This window comes from Oncorhynchus mykiss, chromosome 13, assembly GCF_057628025.1.
Source record: "Oncorhynchus mykiss isolate SJ-2025 chromosome 13, ASM5762802v1, whole genome shotgun sequence".
NCBI lineage: Eukaryota > Metazoa > Chordata > Actinopteri > Salmoniformes > Salmonidae > Oncorhynchus > Oncorhynchus mykiss.
Genome location: NC_143034.1, coordinates 1,564,291 through 1,580,000, shown reverse-complemented (window position 1 = coordinate 1,580,000; position 15,710 = coordinate 1,564,291). Strand labels below are relative to the sequence as shown.

Sequence of the window (15,710 nt, the reverse complement as noted above, 5' to 3'; positions counted from 1 at the left end):
TTCCTGTATCACTGTTATCATATTCCTGTAACACTGTTAGCATATTCCTGTATCACTGTTATCTTATTCCTGTATCACTGTTATCATATTCCTGTAACACTGTTATCATATTCCTGTATCACTGTTATCATATTCCTGTATCATTGTATCACTGTTATCATATTCCTGTATCACTGTTATCATATTCCTGTATCATTGTATTACTGTTATCACTGTTATTGTATTCCTGTAACACTGTTAGCATATTCCTGTATCACTGTTATCATATTCCTGTTATCATATTCCTGTATCACTGTTATCATATTCCTGTAACACTGTTAGCATATTCCTGTATCACTGTTATTATATTCCTGTTATCATATTCCTGTATCACTGTTATCATATTCCTGTAACACTGTTATCATATTCCTGTAACACTGTTATCATATTCCTGTATCACTGTTATCATATTCCTGTAACACTGTTATCATATTCCTGTTACCATATTCCTGTATCACTGTTATCATATTCCTGTAACACTGTTATCAGATTCCTGTAACACTGTTATCATATTCCTGTAACACTGTTATCATATTCCTGTATCACTGTCATCAGATTCCTGTAACACTGTTATCATATTCCTGTAACACTGTTATCATATTCCTGTATCACTGTTATCATATTCCTGTAACACTGTTATCAGATTCCTGTAACACTGTTATCATATTCCTGTAACACTGTTATCATATTCCTGTATCACTGTTATCATATTCCTGTAACACTGTTATCATATTTCTGTTTCCATATTCCTGTAACACTGTTATCGTATTCCTGTAACACTGTTATCATATTCCTGTATCACTGTTATCATATTCCTGTAACATTGTTATCATATTCCTGTATCATTGTATTACTGTTATCATATTCCTGTAACACTGTTATCATATTACTGTAACACTGTTATCATATTCCTGTTACCATATTCCTGTAACACTGTTATCATATTCCTGTATCACTGTTATCATATTCCTGTTACCATATTCCTGTAACACTGTTATCATATTCCTGTATCACTGTTATCATATTCCTGTATCACTGTTATCGTATTCCTGTATCACTGTTATTATATTCCTGTAACACTGTTATCATATTCCTGTTACCATATTCCTGTAACACTGTTATCATATTCCTGTATCACTGTTATCATATTCCTGTTACCATATTCCTGTAACACTGTTATCATATTCCTGTATCACTGTTATCATATTCCTGTAACACTGTTATCATATTCCTGTTACCATATTCCTGTAACACTGTTATTGTATTCCTGTATCACTGTTATTATATTCCTGTAACACTGTTATCATATTCCTGTATCACTGTTATCATATTCCTGTATCACTGTAATTATATTCCTGTAACACTGTTATCATATTCCTGTATCACTGTTATCATATTCCTGTAACACTGTTATCATATTTCTGTTTCCATATTCCTGTAACACTGTTATCATATTCCTGTTACCATATTCCTGTAACACTGTTATCGTATTCCTGTAACACTGTTATCATATTCCTGTATCACTGTTATCATATTCCTGTAACATTGTTATCATATTCCTGTATCATTGTATTACTGTTATCATATTCCTGTAACACTGTTATCATATTACTGTAACACTGTTATCATATTCCTGTTACCATATTCCTGTAACACTGTTATCATATTCCTGTATCACTGTTATCATATTCCTGTTACCATATTCCTGTAACACTGTTATGATATTCCTGTATCACTGTTATCATATTCCTGTATCACTGTTATCGTATTCCTGTATCACTGTTATCATATTCCTGTATCACTGTTATCATATTCCTGTTACCATATTCCTGTAACACTGTTATCATATTCCTGTTACCATATTCCTGTAACACTGTTATCATATTCCTGTTACCATATTCCTGTAACACTGTTATCATATTCCTGTATCACTGTTATCATATTCCTGTAACACTGTTATCATATTCCTGTTACCATATTCCTGTAACACTGTTATTGTATTCCTGTATCACTGTTATTATATTCCTGTAACACTGTTATCATATTCCTGTATCACTGTTATCATATTCCTGTATCACTGTTATCATATTCCTGGAACACTGTATCACTGTTAATATATTCCTGTATCATTGTATTACTGTTATCATATTCCTGTAACACTGTTATCATATTACTGTAACACTGTTATCATATTTATGTTACCATATTCCTGTAACACTGTTATCATATTCCTGTTATCGTATTCCTGTAACACTGTTATCATATTCCTGTATCACTGTTATCATATTCCTGTATCACTGTTATTATATTGCTGTACCTCTAACACTAACACCTCTCCCCTCCTCTCATCCTCTCTTTTCCTCTCTCTCCTCTCTCCTCTCCTCCTTTCCTCCTCTCTCCACTCTCCTCCTCTCTCTCCTTCGCTCCTCTCTCCACCTCTCCTCCTCTCTCCTCCTTTCCTCCTCTCTCATCTCCTCTTCTCCTCTCTCTTCTCCTCTCTCCTCTCTCCTCCACTCCTCCTCTCTCCTCTCTTCCTCTCTCCTCTTCTCCTCTTCAGATAGTGAATGACACTCTGTCTCAGGCATGTGTTAGAATCTCCAATCAGGAGAGAATGAAGATGAAGTCTCTGTTTGGTGAGTCAACTACATTACCCACAATGCTCTGGTTTGAAAGAGATACATTTGTTTGTTCACTGAAAATACATTTTTCTTACTGTTTAAATCCCGTGTGGCTCAGTTGGCAGAGCACAGCACTTGCAACACCAGGGTTGTGGGTTCGATTCCCACGTGGGACCAGTATGAAAATGCACTCAGTACTGTAAGATGCTCTGGATAAGAGCGTCTGCTGAATTACTAACATGTAATAACTGACTTGTGTCTAACAGAGAAACATGGCGTAGAGCGGAACACGGACACAGTGGACAAGGCGGTGAAGAAGGAGGTTGTCACAGCAGCCAAGGAATCCTGGGATATTTATTTCTCATGCCTATTTCCTGCCTCTGTGAGTCACATGACTTCCTGTTGCACCGCATGACTTCCTGTTGCATCACATGACTTCCTGTTGCACCACATGACTTCCTGTTGCATCACATGACTTCCTGTTGCACCACATGACTTCCTGTTGCATCACATGACTTCCTGTTTCATCACATGACTTCCTGTTGCACCACATGGCTTTTGACCTCTCATCTATGTGTGTAATGTCAGTATAGTTTAATCCACCACCGTTTATCTTTACTCTGTGTGTGTATGTGTGTGTGTGTGTGTGTGTGTGTCTCTCTCTGTGTGTCTCTGTGTGTGTGTGTGTCTCTCTCTGTGTGTCTCTGTGTGTGTGTGTGTCTCTCTGTGTGTGTGTGTGTGTGTGTCTCTGTGTGTGTGTGTGTGTGTGTGTCTCTGTGTGTGTGTGTGTCTGTGTGTGTGTGTGTGTGTGTGTGTGTCTGTGTGTGTCTCTGTGTGTGTGTGTGCGTCTCTGTGTGTGTGTGTGTGTGTGTGTGTGTGTCTCTGTGTGTGTGTGTGTGTGTGTGTGTGTGTGTGTGTGTGTGTGTGTGTGTGTGTGTGTGTGTGTGTGTGTCTCTGTGTGTGTGTGTGTCTGTGTGTGTGTGTGTGTGTGTGTGTGTGTGTCTGTGTGTGTCTCTGTGTGTGTGTGTGTCTCTGTGTGTGTGTGTGTGTGTGTGTGTGTCTCTGTGTGTGTGTGTGTGTGTGTGTGTGTGTGTGTGTGTGTGTGTGTGTGTGTGTGTGTGTGTGTGTGTGTGTGTGTGTAGGGTAGTGCAGGTACAGGGGTACAGGTGTTGTCCGTGTCTCACACCGGGATCAGGCTCCTGAAGACAGTGAAGAGCAGCACTGAAGAGTCGGACTACTTCAGAGTCCTACGACATTACACGTAGGTACCTCTAACCCTAACACTAACCCTACGTACCTCTAACCCTAACACTAACCCTACGTACCTCTAACCCTAACACTAACCCTACTACTATCTTACACTACGTACCTCTAACCCTACTACTACTACCTTACACTACGTACCTCTAACCCTACTACTACCTTACACTACGTTATTTATCTTTGTCCTTAGTTATTCTGTCTTTATGTGTCTCCATAGTTATGGTTTCTCTCTGTCTCCGTAGCTACGCAGACATCCTTTTTCTGACCATACCTTCAGGGAACATGCTGGAGTTTAATCTAACCAATGAGAAGCTGATTCTGTTCTCAGCCAAGGCTCCACAGGTCAAACACATCGTGGACTGCTTCATCACTGAGATCAAGAAGGTGAGACGCACAATACTAAATACTAACACACTACTAGTAACACAATACTAAATACTAACACACTACTAGAAACACAATACTAAATACTAACACACTACTAGAAACACAATACTAAATACTAACACACTACTAGAAACACAATACTAAATACTGACGTCAAGAAGGTAGAACCACAATATTAAATACTAACACACTACTAGAAACACAATACTAAATACTAACACACTACTAGAAACACAATACTAAATACTAACACACTACTAGAAACACAATACTAAATACTAACACACTACTAGAAACACAATACTAAATACTAACACACTACTAGAAACACAATACTAAATACTAACAGACTACTAGAAACACAATACTAAATACTGACACACTACTAGAACCGCAATACTAAATACTAACACACTACTAGAAACACAATACTAAATACTAACACACTACTAGAAACACAATACTAAATACTAACACACTACTAGAAACACAATACTAAATACTAACACACTACTAGAAACACAATAATAAATACTAACACAATACTAAATACTAACACACTACTAGAAACACAATACTAAATACTAACACACTACTAGAAACACAATACTAACACACTACTAGAAACACAATACTAAATACTAACACACTACTAGAAACACAATACTAAATACTAACACAATACTAAATACTAACACACTACTAGAAACACAATACTAAATACTGACACACTACTAGAAACACAATACTAAATACTAACACACTACTAGAAACACAATACTAAATACTAACACACTACTAGAAACACAATACTAAATGCTAACACACTACTAGAAACACAATACTAAATACTAACACAATACTAAATACTAACACACTACTAGAAACACAATACTAAATACTAACACACTACTAGAAACACAATACTAAATACTGACACACTACTAGAAACACAATACTAAATACTAACACACTACTAGAAACACAATACTAAATACTGACACACTACTAGAAACCCAATACTAAATACTAACACACTACTAGAAACACAATACTAAATACTGACACACTACTAGAACCACAATACTAAATACTAACACACTACTAAATACTAACACACTACTAGAAACACAATACTAAATACTGACACACTACTAGAAACACACTACTAAATACTAACACACTACTAGAACCACAATACTAAATAATAACACACTACTAGAAACACAATACTAAATACTAACACACTACTAGAAACACAATACTAAATACTGACACACTACTAGAACCACAATACTAAATAATAACACACTACTAGAAACACAATACTAAATACTAACACACTACTAGAAACACAATACTAAATACTAACACACTACTAGAAACACCATACTAAATACTAACACAATACTAGAAACACAATACTAAATACTAACACACTTCTAAATACTAACACAACACTAAATACTGACACACTACTAGAAACACAATACTAAATACTAACACACTACTAGACACACAATACTAAATACTAACACACTACTAGAAACACAATACTAAATACTGACACACTACTAGAAACACAATACTAAATACTAACACACTACTAGAAACACAATACTAAATACTAACACACTACTAGAAACACAATACTAAATACTAACACACTACTAGAAACACAATACTAAATACTAACACAATACTAAATACTAACACACTACTAGAAACACAATACTAAATGCTAACACACTACTAGAAACACAATACTAAATACTAACAGACTACTAGAAACACAATACTAATTACTGACACACTACTAGAACCGCAATACTAAATACTAACACACTACTAGAAACACAATACTAAATACTAACACACTACTAGAAACACAATACTAAATACTAACACACTACTAGAAACACAATACTAAATACTAACACACTACTAGAAACACAATACTAACACACTACTAGAAACACAATACTAAATACTAACACACTACTAGAAACACAATACTAAATACTAACACAATACTAAATACTAACACACTACTAGAAACACAATACTAAATACTGACACACTACTAGAAACACAATACTAAATACTAACACACTACTAGAAACACAATACTAAATACTAACACACTACTAGAAACACAATACTAAATACTAACACACTACTAGAAACACAATACTAAATACTAACACAATACTAAATACTAACACACTACTAGAAACACAATACTAAATACTAACACACTACTAGAAACACAATACTAAATACTGACACACTACTAGAAACACAATACTAAATACTAACACACTACTAGAAACACAATACTAAATACTGACACACTACTAGAAACACAATACGAAATACTAACACACTACTAGAAACACAATACTAAATACTAACACACCACTAGAAACACAATACTAAATACTAACACACTACTAGAAACACAATACTAAATACTAACACACTACTAGAAACACAATAATAAATACTAACACAATACTAAATACTAACACACTACTAGAAACACAATACTAAATAATAACACACTACTAGAAACACAATACTGACACACTACTAGAAACACAATACTAAATACTAACACACTACTAGAAACACAATACTAAATACTAACACACTACTAGAAACACAATACTAAATACTGACACACTACTAGAACCACAATACTAAATACTAACACACTACTAAATACTAACACACTACTAGAAACACAATACTAAATACTGACACACTACTAGAAACACAATACTAAATACTAACACACTACTAGAAACACAATACTAAATACTAACACACTACTAGAAACACAATACTAAATACTAACACACTACTAGAAACACAATACTAAATACTAACACACTACTAGAAACACAATACTAAATACTAACACAATACTAAATACTAACACACTACTAGAAACACAATACTAAATACTGACACACTACTAGAAACACAATACGAAATACTAACACACTACTAGAAACACAATACTAAATACTAACACACCACTAGAAACACAATACTAAATACTAACACACTACTAGAAACACAATACTAAATACTAACACACTACTAGAAACACAATAATAAATACTAACACAATACTAAATACTAACACACTACTAGAAACACAATACTAAATAATAACACACTACTAGAAACACAATACTGACACACTACTAGAAACACAATACTAAATACTAACACACTACTAGAAACACAATACTAAATACTAACACACTACTAGAAACACAATACTAAATACTGACACACTACTAGAACCACAATACTAAATACTAACACACTACTAAATACTAACACACTACTAGAAACACAATACTAAATACTAACACAATACTCAATACTAACACACTACTAGAAACACAATACTAAATACTAACACACTACTAGAAACACAATACTAAATACTGACACACTACTAGAACCACAATACTAAATACTAACACACTACTAAATACTAACACACTACTAGAAACACAATACTAAATACTGACACACTACTAGAAACACAATACTAAATACTAACACACTACTAGAAACACAATACTAAATACTAACACAATACTAGAAACACAATACTAAATACTAACACACTTCTAAATACTAACACAACACTAAATACTGACACACTACTAGAAACACACTACTAAATACTGACACACTACTAGAAACACAATACTAAACACTAACACACTACTAGAAACACAATACTAAATACTAACACACTACTAGAAACACAATACTAAATACTAACACACTACTAGAAACACAATACTAAATACTAACACACTACTAGAAACACAATACTAAATACTAACACAATACTAAATACTAACACACTACTAGAAACACAATACTAAATGCTAACACACTACTAGAAACACAATACTAAATAATAACACACTACTAGAAACACAATACTAAATACTAACACAATACTAAATACTAACACACTACTATAAACACAATACTAAATACTAACACACTACTAGAAACACAATACTAAATACTAACACAATACTAAATACTAACACACTACTAGAAACACAATACTAAATGCTAACACACTACTAGAAACACAATACTAAATACTAACACACTACTAGAAACACAATACTAAATACTGACACACTACTAGAACCACAATACTAAATAATAACACACTACTAGAAACACAATACTAAATACTAACACACTACTAGAAACACAATACTAAATACTAACACACTACTAGAAACACAATACTAAATACTAACACAATACTATAAACACAATACTAAATACTAACACACTTCTAAATACTAACACAACACTAAATACTGACACACTACTAGAAACACACTACTAAATACTGACACACTACTAGAAACACAATACTAAATACTAACACACTACTAGAAACACAATACTAAATACTAACACAATACTAAATACTAACACACTACTAGAAACACAATACTAAATGCTAACACACTACTAGAAACACAATACTAAATACTAACACAATACTAGAACCACAATACTAAATACTGACACACTACTAGAACCACAATACTAAATACTAACACACTACTAGAAACACAATACTAAATACTAACACACTACTAGAACCACAATACTAAATACTAACACACTACTAGAAACACAATACTAAATACTAACACACTACTAGAAACACAATACTAAATACTAACACACTACTAGAACCACAATACTAAATACTAACACACTACTAGAACCACAATACTAAATACTAACACACTACTAGAACCACAATACTAAATACTAACACACTACTAGAACCACAATACTAAATACTAACACACTACTAGAACCACAATACTAAATACTAACACAATACTAGAAACACGATACTAAATACTAACACAATACTAGAAACACAATACTAAATACTAACACACTACTAGAAACACAATACTAAATGTTAACACACTACTAGAAACACAATACTAAATACTAACACACTACTAGAAACACAATACTAAATACTAACACACTACTATAACCACAATACTAAATACTAACACACTACTAGAAACACAATACTAAATACTAACACACTACTAGAAACACAATGCTAAATACTAACACAATACTAAATACTAACACACTACTAGAAACGCAATACTAAATACTAACACACTACTAGAACCCCAATACTAAATACTAACACACTACTAGAACCACAATACTAAATACTAACACACTACTAGAACCACAATACTAAATACTAACACAATACTAAATACTAACACACTACTAGAACCACAATACTAAATACTAACACACTACTAGAAACACAATGCTAACACACTACTAGAAACACAATGCTAACACACTACTAGAAACACAATACTAAACACACGTCACCCATGCTAATGCCAATGGACGTAAATGGTAATGCCATCTATCCAGGGTTTCTGTGTTTTACAATGTCTGAATGTAAACTTACATTTTGTACCATCCTCCTACAGCTTTAGTTCTGTGGGAAATGCAAAAAACATTACATTTGGTAATTTATGCAAAACTGTGTCTTTTGTTAGTAGCAGAGTTAAGGATAAACACTCGTTACCGAGCAACCAGAGCAAGGAGGAACAACCATAACGGTCAATGTAGTTTATCAAGGGACATGGGATGTGCCTCTAACATTTAACATCTCTGATCATTTGATTTGTTGTTTTGATGCCGGAAATATAAATTACCCCCCTTCTTCTTTCTCCCTCCTTCTCTCCCCTCCTCCTCCCCCTCTCCCCTCCTCCTCTCCCCTCCTCCCCCTCTCCCTCCTCCTCTCCCCTCCTTCTCCCCCTCTCCCCTCCCCCTCTCCCTCCTCCTCTCCCCTCCTTCTCCCCCTCTCCCCTCCTCCTCTCCCCTCGTCCCCCTCTCCCTCCACCTCTCCCCTCCTCCCCCTCTCCCTCCTCCTCTCCCCTCCTCCCCCTCTCCCTCCACCTCTCCCCTCCTCCCCCTCTCCCTCCTCCTCTCCCCTCCTCCTCCCCCTCTCCCCTCCTCCTCCTCCTCTCCCCTCCTCCCCCTCTCCCCTCCTCCTCTCCCCTCCTCTCCCTCTCCCTCCTCCTCTCCCCTCCTCCTCCTCCTCTCCCCTCCTCTCCCCTCCTCCTCCTCCTCCTCTCCCCTCCTCCTCTTCCAGGACTCTGAGTATGTGGTAGCAGAGCGTAACTTTGTGACAGACGAGCGTCCTCTGCTCGCTTTCCATAAAGGTGACATCATCAGGCTGCAGGTCACGGAAGGACTGGAAAAGGGTGAGCCCCGCAACCTGATGACATCACAGCCTAACACACATTCGTACTCTAACTATAACTGTGTGTGTGTGTGTGTGTGTGTGTGCGTGTGTGTGTGTGTGTGTGTGTGTGTGTGTGTGTGTGTGTGTGTGTTACAGGGTACAGCTATGGCTCTGTTGTGAGGAAGAAGGTGGTGTTTCTGGAGGAGATGAAGAGAGACACGCCAGACTTTGGTGAGACGACATCTCTCTCTCCTCTTCCTCCACCTCATCTCTCTCTCCTCTTCCTCCTCCTCATCTCTCTCTCCTCTTCCTCCACCTCATCTCATCTCTCTCCTCTTCCTCCACCTCATCTCTCTCCTCTTCCTCCACCTCATCTCCTTCTCCTCTTCCTTTACCTCATCTCTCTCTCTCCTCTTCCTTCACCTCATCTCTCTGTCCTCCTCCTCCACCTCATCTATCTCCTCTTCCTCCACCTCATCTCTCTGTCCTCCTCCTCCACCTCATCTATCTCCTCTTCCTCCACCTCATCTCTCTCTCCTCTTCCTTCACCTCATCTCCTTCTCCTCTTCCTCCACCTCATCTCTCTCCTCTTCCTCCACCTCATCTCTCTCTCCTCTTCCTTCACCTCAACTCTCTCTCCTCTTCCTCCACCTCATCTCTCTCTCCTCTTCCTTCACCTCATCTCTCTCTCCTCTTCCTCCACCTCATCTCTCTCTTCTTCCTCCACCTCATCTCTCCTCTTCCTTTACCTCATCTCTCTCTCCTCTTCCTTCACCTCATCTCTCCATCCATCTCTCCTGTGTGTGTTTCCCCTGTCTATTTTTCTACCAGGTTGGAAGTTTGGAGGGGTGTTTGGTCGTGCAGGGGCATTCCCGACAGATTGTGTCCGTCCCGTCGCCGCCCCTGACTTCCTGTCCCTCCCGGTCGACCGCAGGGCGGAGCTTAAAGGAGGAGCAGGGCGGGTTGCCGTGACATCAGCTATGGCTGTGGCCGTGGCGTCCAGCGCGGCCGCTCACGAGATTGACCCCACCCTGGAGGTACGCACTGATACACACACTGTAGTACACCAGATAGACCCCACCCTGGAGGTACACACTGATACACACACTGTAGTACAGGAGATAGACCCCACCCTGCAGGTACACACTGATACACACACTGTAGTGCACCAGATAGACCCCACCCTGGAGGTACGCACTGATACACACACTGTAGTACAACAGATAGACCCCACCCTGGAGGTACACACTGATACACACACTGTAGTACAGGAGATAGACCCCACCCTGGAGGTACACACTGATACACACACTGTAGTACAGGAGATAGACCCCACCCTGGAGGTACACACTGATACACACACTGTAGTACACCAGATAGACCCCACCCTGCAGGTACACACTGATACACACACTGTAGTACAGGAGATAGACCCCACCCTGGAGGTACACACTGATACACACACTGTAGTACACCAGATAGACCCCACCCTGCAGGTACACACTGATACACACACTGTAGTGCACCAGATAGACCCCACCCTGGAGGTACACACTGATACACACACTGTAGTACACCAGATAGACCCCACCCTGCAGGTACACACTGATACACACACTGTAGTGCACCAGATAGACCCCACCCTGGAGGTACGCACTGATACACACACTGTAGTACAACAGATAGACCCCACCCTGCAGGTACACACTGATACACACACTGTAGTACAGGAGATAGACCCCACCCTGGAGGTACACACTGATACACACACTGTAGTACAGGAGATAGACCCCACCCTGGAGGTACACACTGATACACACACTGTACCACTGTACTAGTATACTACTGTACAACTATACTACAATACCACTGTACTGCCATACTACTGTACTAGTATACTACTGTACTACTGTGCTAATATACTACTATACTACTGTACTACTATACTACTGTACTATTATACTACAATACCACTGTACTGCCATACTACTGGACTGGTAAACTACTGTACTACTGTACTACTCTACTGGTGTACTAGTATACTACTGTACTAGTATATTACTATACTACTGTACTACTGTACTACTGTACTAGTATATTACTATACTACTGTACTAGTATATTACTATACTACTGTACTAGTATATTACTATACTACTGTACTGTAGTATATTACTATTACTATTACTATTACTATTACTATTACTGTTCCACTGTACTATACATGTTGCTGTGGTTTAGGAGGGGTTTGATGAGGTCCTAGAGGTCAACGAGAGCGTTCTGTACTACTGTATACATGTTGCTGTGGTTTAGGAGGGGTTTGATGAGGTCCTAGAGGTCAACGAGAGCGTTCTGTACTACTGTATACATGTTGCTGTGGTTTAGGAGGGGTTTGATGAGGTCCTAGAGGTCAACGAGAGCGTTCTGTACTACTGTATACATGTTGCTGTGGTTTAGGAGGGGTTTGATGAGGTCCTAGAGGTCAACGAGAGCGTTCTGTACAACTGTATACATGTTGCTGTGGTTTAGGAGGGGTTTGATGAGGTCCTAGAGGTCAACGAGAGCGTTCTGTACTACTGTATACATGTTGCTGTGGTTTAGAAGGGGTTTGATGAGGTCCTAGAGGTCAACGAGAGCGTTCTGTACTACTGTATACATGTTGCTGTGGTTTAGGAGGGGTTTGATGAGGTCCTAGAGGTCAACGAGAGCGTTCTGTACTACTGTATACATGTTGCTGTGGTTTAGGAGGTGTTTGATGAGGTCCTAGAGGTCTACAAGAGCGTTCTGTACTACTGTATACATGTTGCTGTGGTTTAGGAGGGGTTTGATGAGGTCCTAGAGGTCTACAAGAGCATTCTGTACTACTGTATACATGTTGCTGTGGTTTAGGAGGGGTTTGATGAGGTCCTAGAGGTCTACAAGAGCGTTCTGTACTACTGTATACATGTTGCTGTGGTTTAGGAGGTGTTTGATGAGGTCCTAGAGGTTGACGAGAGCGTTCTGTACTACTGTACTACTGTATACATGTTGCTGTGGTTTAGGAGGGGTTTGATGAGGTCCTAGAGGTCGATGAGAGCGTTCTGCAGGACACGCGGTACGATATGGTGGAGTTCGCAAAGAAATACTTCAGACAACCGGCTGCTAAGGGGTAAGCACACATACACCATAAATACACACATACAACACACACACACCACTCACACACATATCAAACACTCACACACACACACATCAAACACACACACACACATCAAACACACACACCACACACTCACACACACATCAAACACACACACACACACACATCAAACACACACACACACATCAAACACACACACACACACACACACATCAAACACACACACCACTCACACACCTTCCACTGTGTCCTTCAGAAGTGAGTGTTTATCTGTGGTTCCTCCCCACAGGGCCTCTGTGAAGTCCAAGAAGCCCAAAGATACCAGAGATCCCTTTGAAATGGTCAGGTTCTCCAAGGTAACACATTATGACACAATATAACACATTATGACACATTATAACACATTATAACACAATATAACACATTATAACACAATATAACACATCAAGTTCTCCAGGGTAACAGATTATACCACATTATAACACATAACACATCACACATTATAACACATTATAACACATTATAACACATTATAACACATTATAACACATAACACATAACACATTATATCACATTATAACACATTATATCACATTATAACACATTATAACACATTATAACACATAACACATAACACATTATAACACATTATAACACATTATATCACATTATAACACATTATAACACATTATAACACATTATGACACATTATAACACATTATAACACATTATAACACATCAAGTTCTCCAAGGTAACACATTATAACACATCAGGTTCTCCAAGGTAACAGATTATACCACATTATAACACATAACACATTACACATTATATCACATTATAACACATTATAACACATTATAACACATTATAACACATTATAACACATTATATCACATTATAACACATAATAACACATCAAGTTCTCCAAGGTAACACATTATAACACATCAGGTTCTCCATGGTAACACATTATAACACATTATAACACATTATAACACATTATATCACATTATAACACAATATAACACATCAAGTTCTCCAGGGTAACAGATTATACCACATTATAACACAGAACACATAACACATTATAACACATTATAACACATTATAACACATTATAACACATTATATCACATTATAACACATAATAACACATCAAGTTCTCCAAGGTAACACATTATAACACATAACACATTATAACACATTATATCACATTATAACACATTATAACACATTATAACACATTATATCACATTATATCACATTATAACACATTATAACACATTATATCACATTATAACACATTATATCACCTTATAACACATTATAACACATAATAACACATCAAGTTCTCCAAGGTAACACATTATAACACATCAAGTTCTCCAAGGTAACACATTATAACACATCAAGTTCTCCATGGTAACAGATTATAACACATCAAGTTCTCCATGGTAACAGATTATAACACATTCTAACACATTATAACACCTACCCTAACTTTTTTATTATACTTCTCATGAGCCTTAAGTAGTTAACTATAGTTCCATTATATCTCTCCATCCCCCCCCCGCCCCCCCCCCCCCCCCCCCCCAGTCTCCACTGTCTGAATCTCTGATAGAGTTCACTGATCCTGCTATGAACAGAGTGGCTACAGACATCTTCCTATGTAAGTTATATGTCACACTATGTCATGCTATATCGTGCTATGTCATTTTATGCCTTTTTCATGTCATTTCATGTCATGTGCCATTATGTTAAGTCATGGTATGTCATGTCCTACTACGTCCTGCTATGTCATGTTCATAGCGGTGATGCGTTTTATGGGAGACCACCCCCTGAAGGGCCTGACAGAACAAGAAGTAGTCAACACCTTCCTGAAGGTAACACCCACACCGTTAACGGTTGGTGGTTTTGTGTTGTGTTTCCGGCGTCTCTGTGATGTGTGTG

At 37.7% G+C, this 15,710-nt stretch overlaps 1 protein-coding gene across 1 annotated transcript in view; it reads left to right on the top strand.

Annotated features, from left to right (window-relative positions):
* Positions 1 to 15,710, top strand: part of LOC118938109 (unconventional myosin-XV-like) — a 136,072-nt gene that overhangs the window by 96,436 nt on the left and 23,926 nt on the right. The window contains exons 45-55 of the mRNA XM_090194551.1: positions 2,597 to 2,672; positions 2,924 to 3,039; positions 3,800 to 3,918; positions 4,163 to 4,304; positions 10,528 to 10,639; positions 10,777 to 10,851; positions 11,452 to 11,657; positions 13,662 to 13,768; positions 14,049 to 14,115; positions 15,357 to 15,429; positions 15,570 to 15,643. Coding sequence (XP_090050677.1) covers positions 2,597 to 2,672; positions 2,924 to 3,039; positions 3,800 to 3,918; positions 4,163 to 4,304; positions 10,528 to 10,639; positions 10,777 to 10,851; positions 11,452 to 11,657; positions 13,662 to 13,768; positions 14,049 to 14,115; positions 15,357 to 15,429; positions 15,570 to 15,643 — 1,167 coding nt within the window. The remainder of the gene's footprint in view (positions 1 to 2,596; positions 2,673 to 2,923; positions 3,040 to 3,799; positions 3,919 to 4,162; positions 4,305 to 10,527; positions 10,640 to 10,776; positions 10,852 to 11,451; positions 11,658 to 13,661; positions 13,769 to 14,048; positions 14,116 to 15,356; positions 15,430 to 15,569; positions 15,644 to 15,710) is intronic.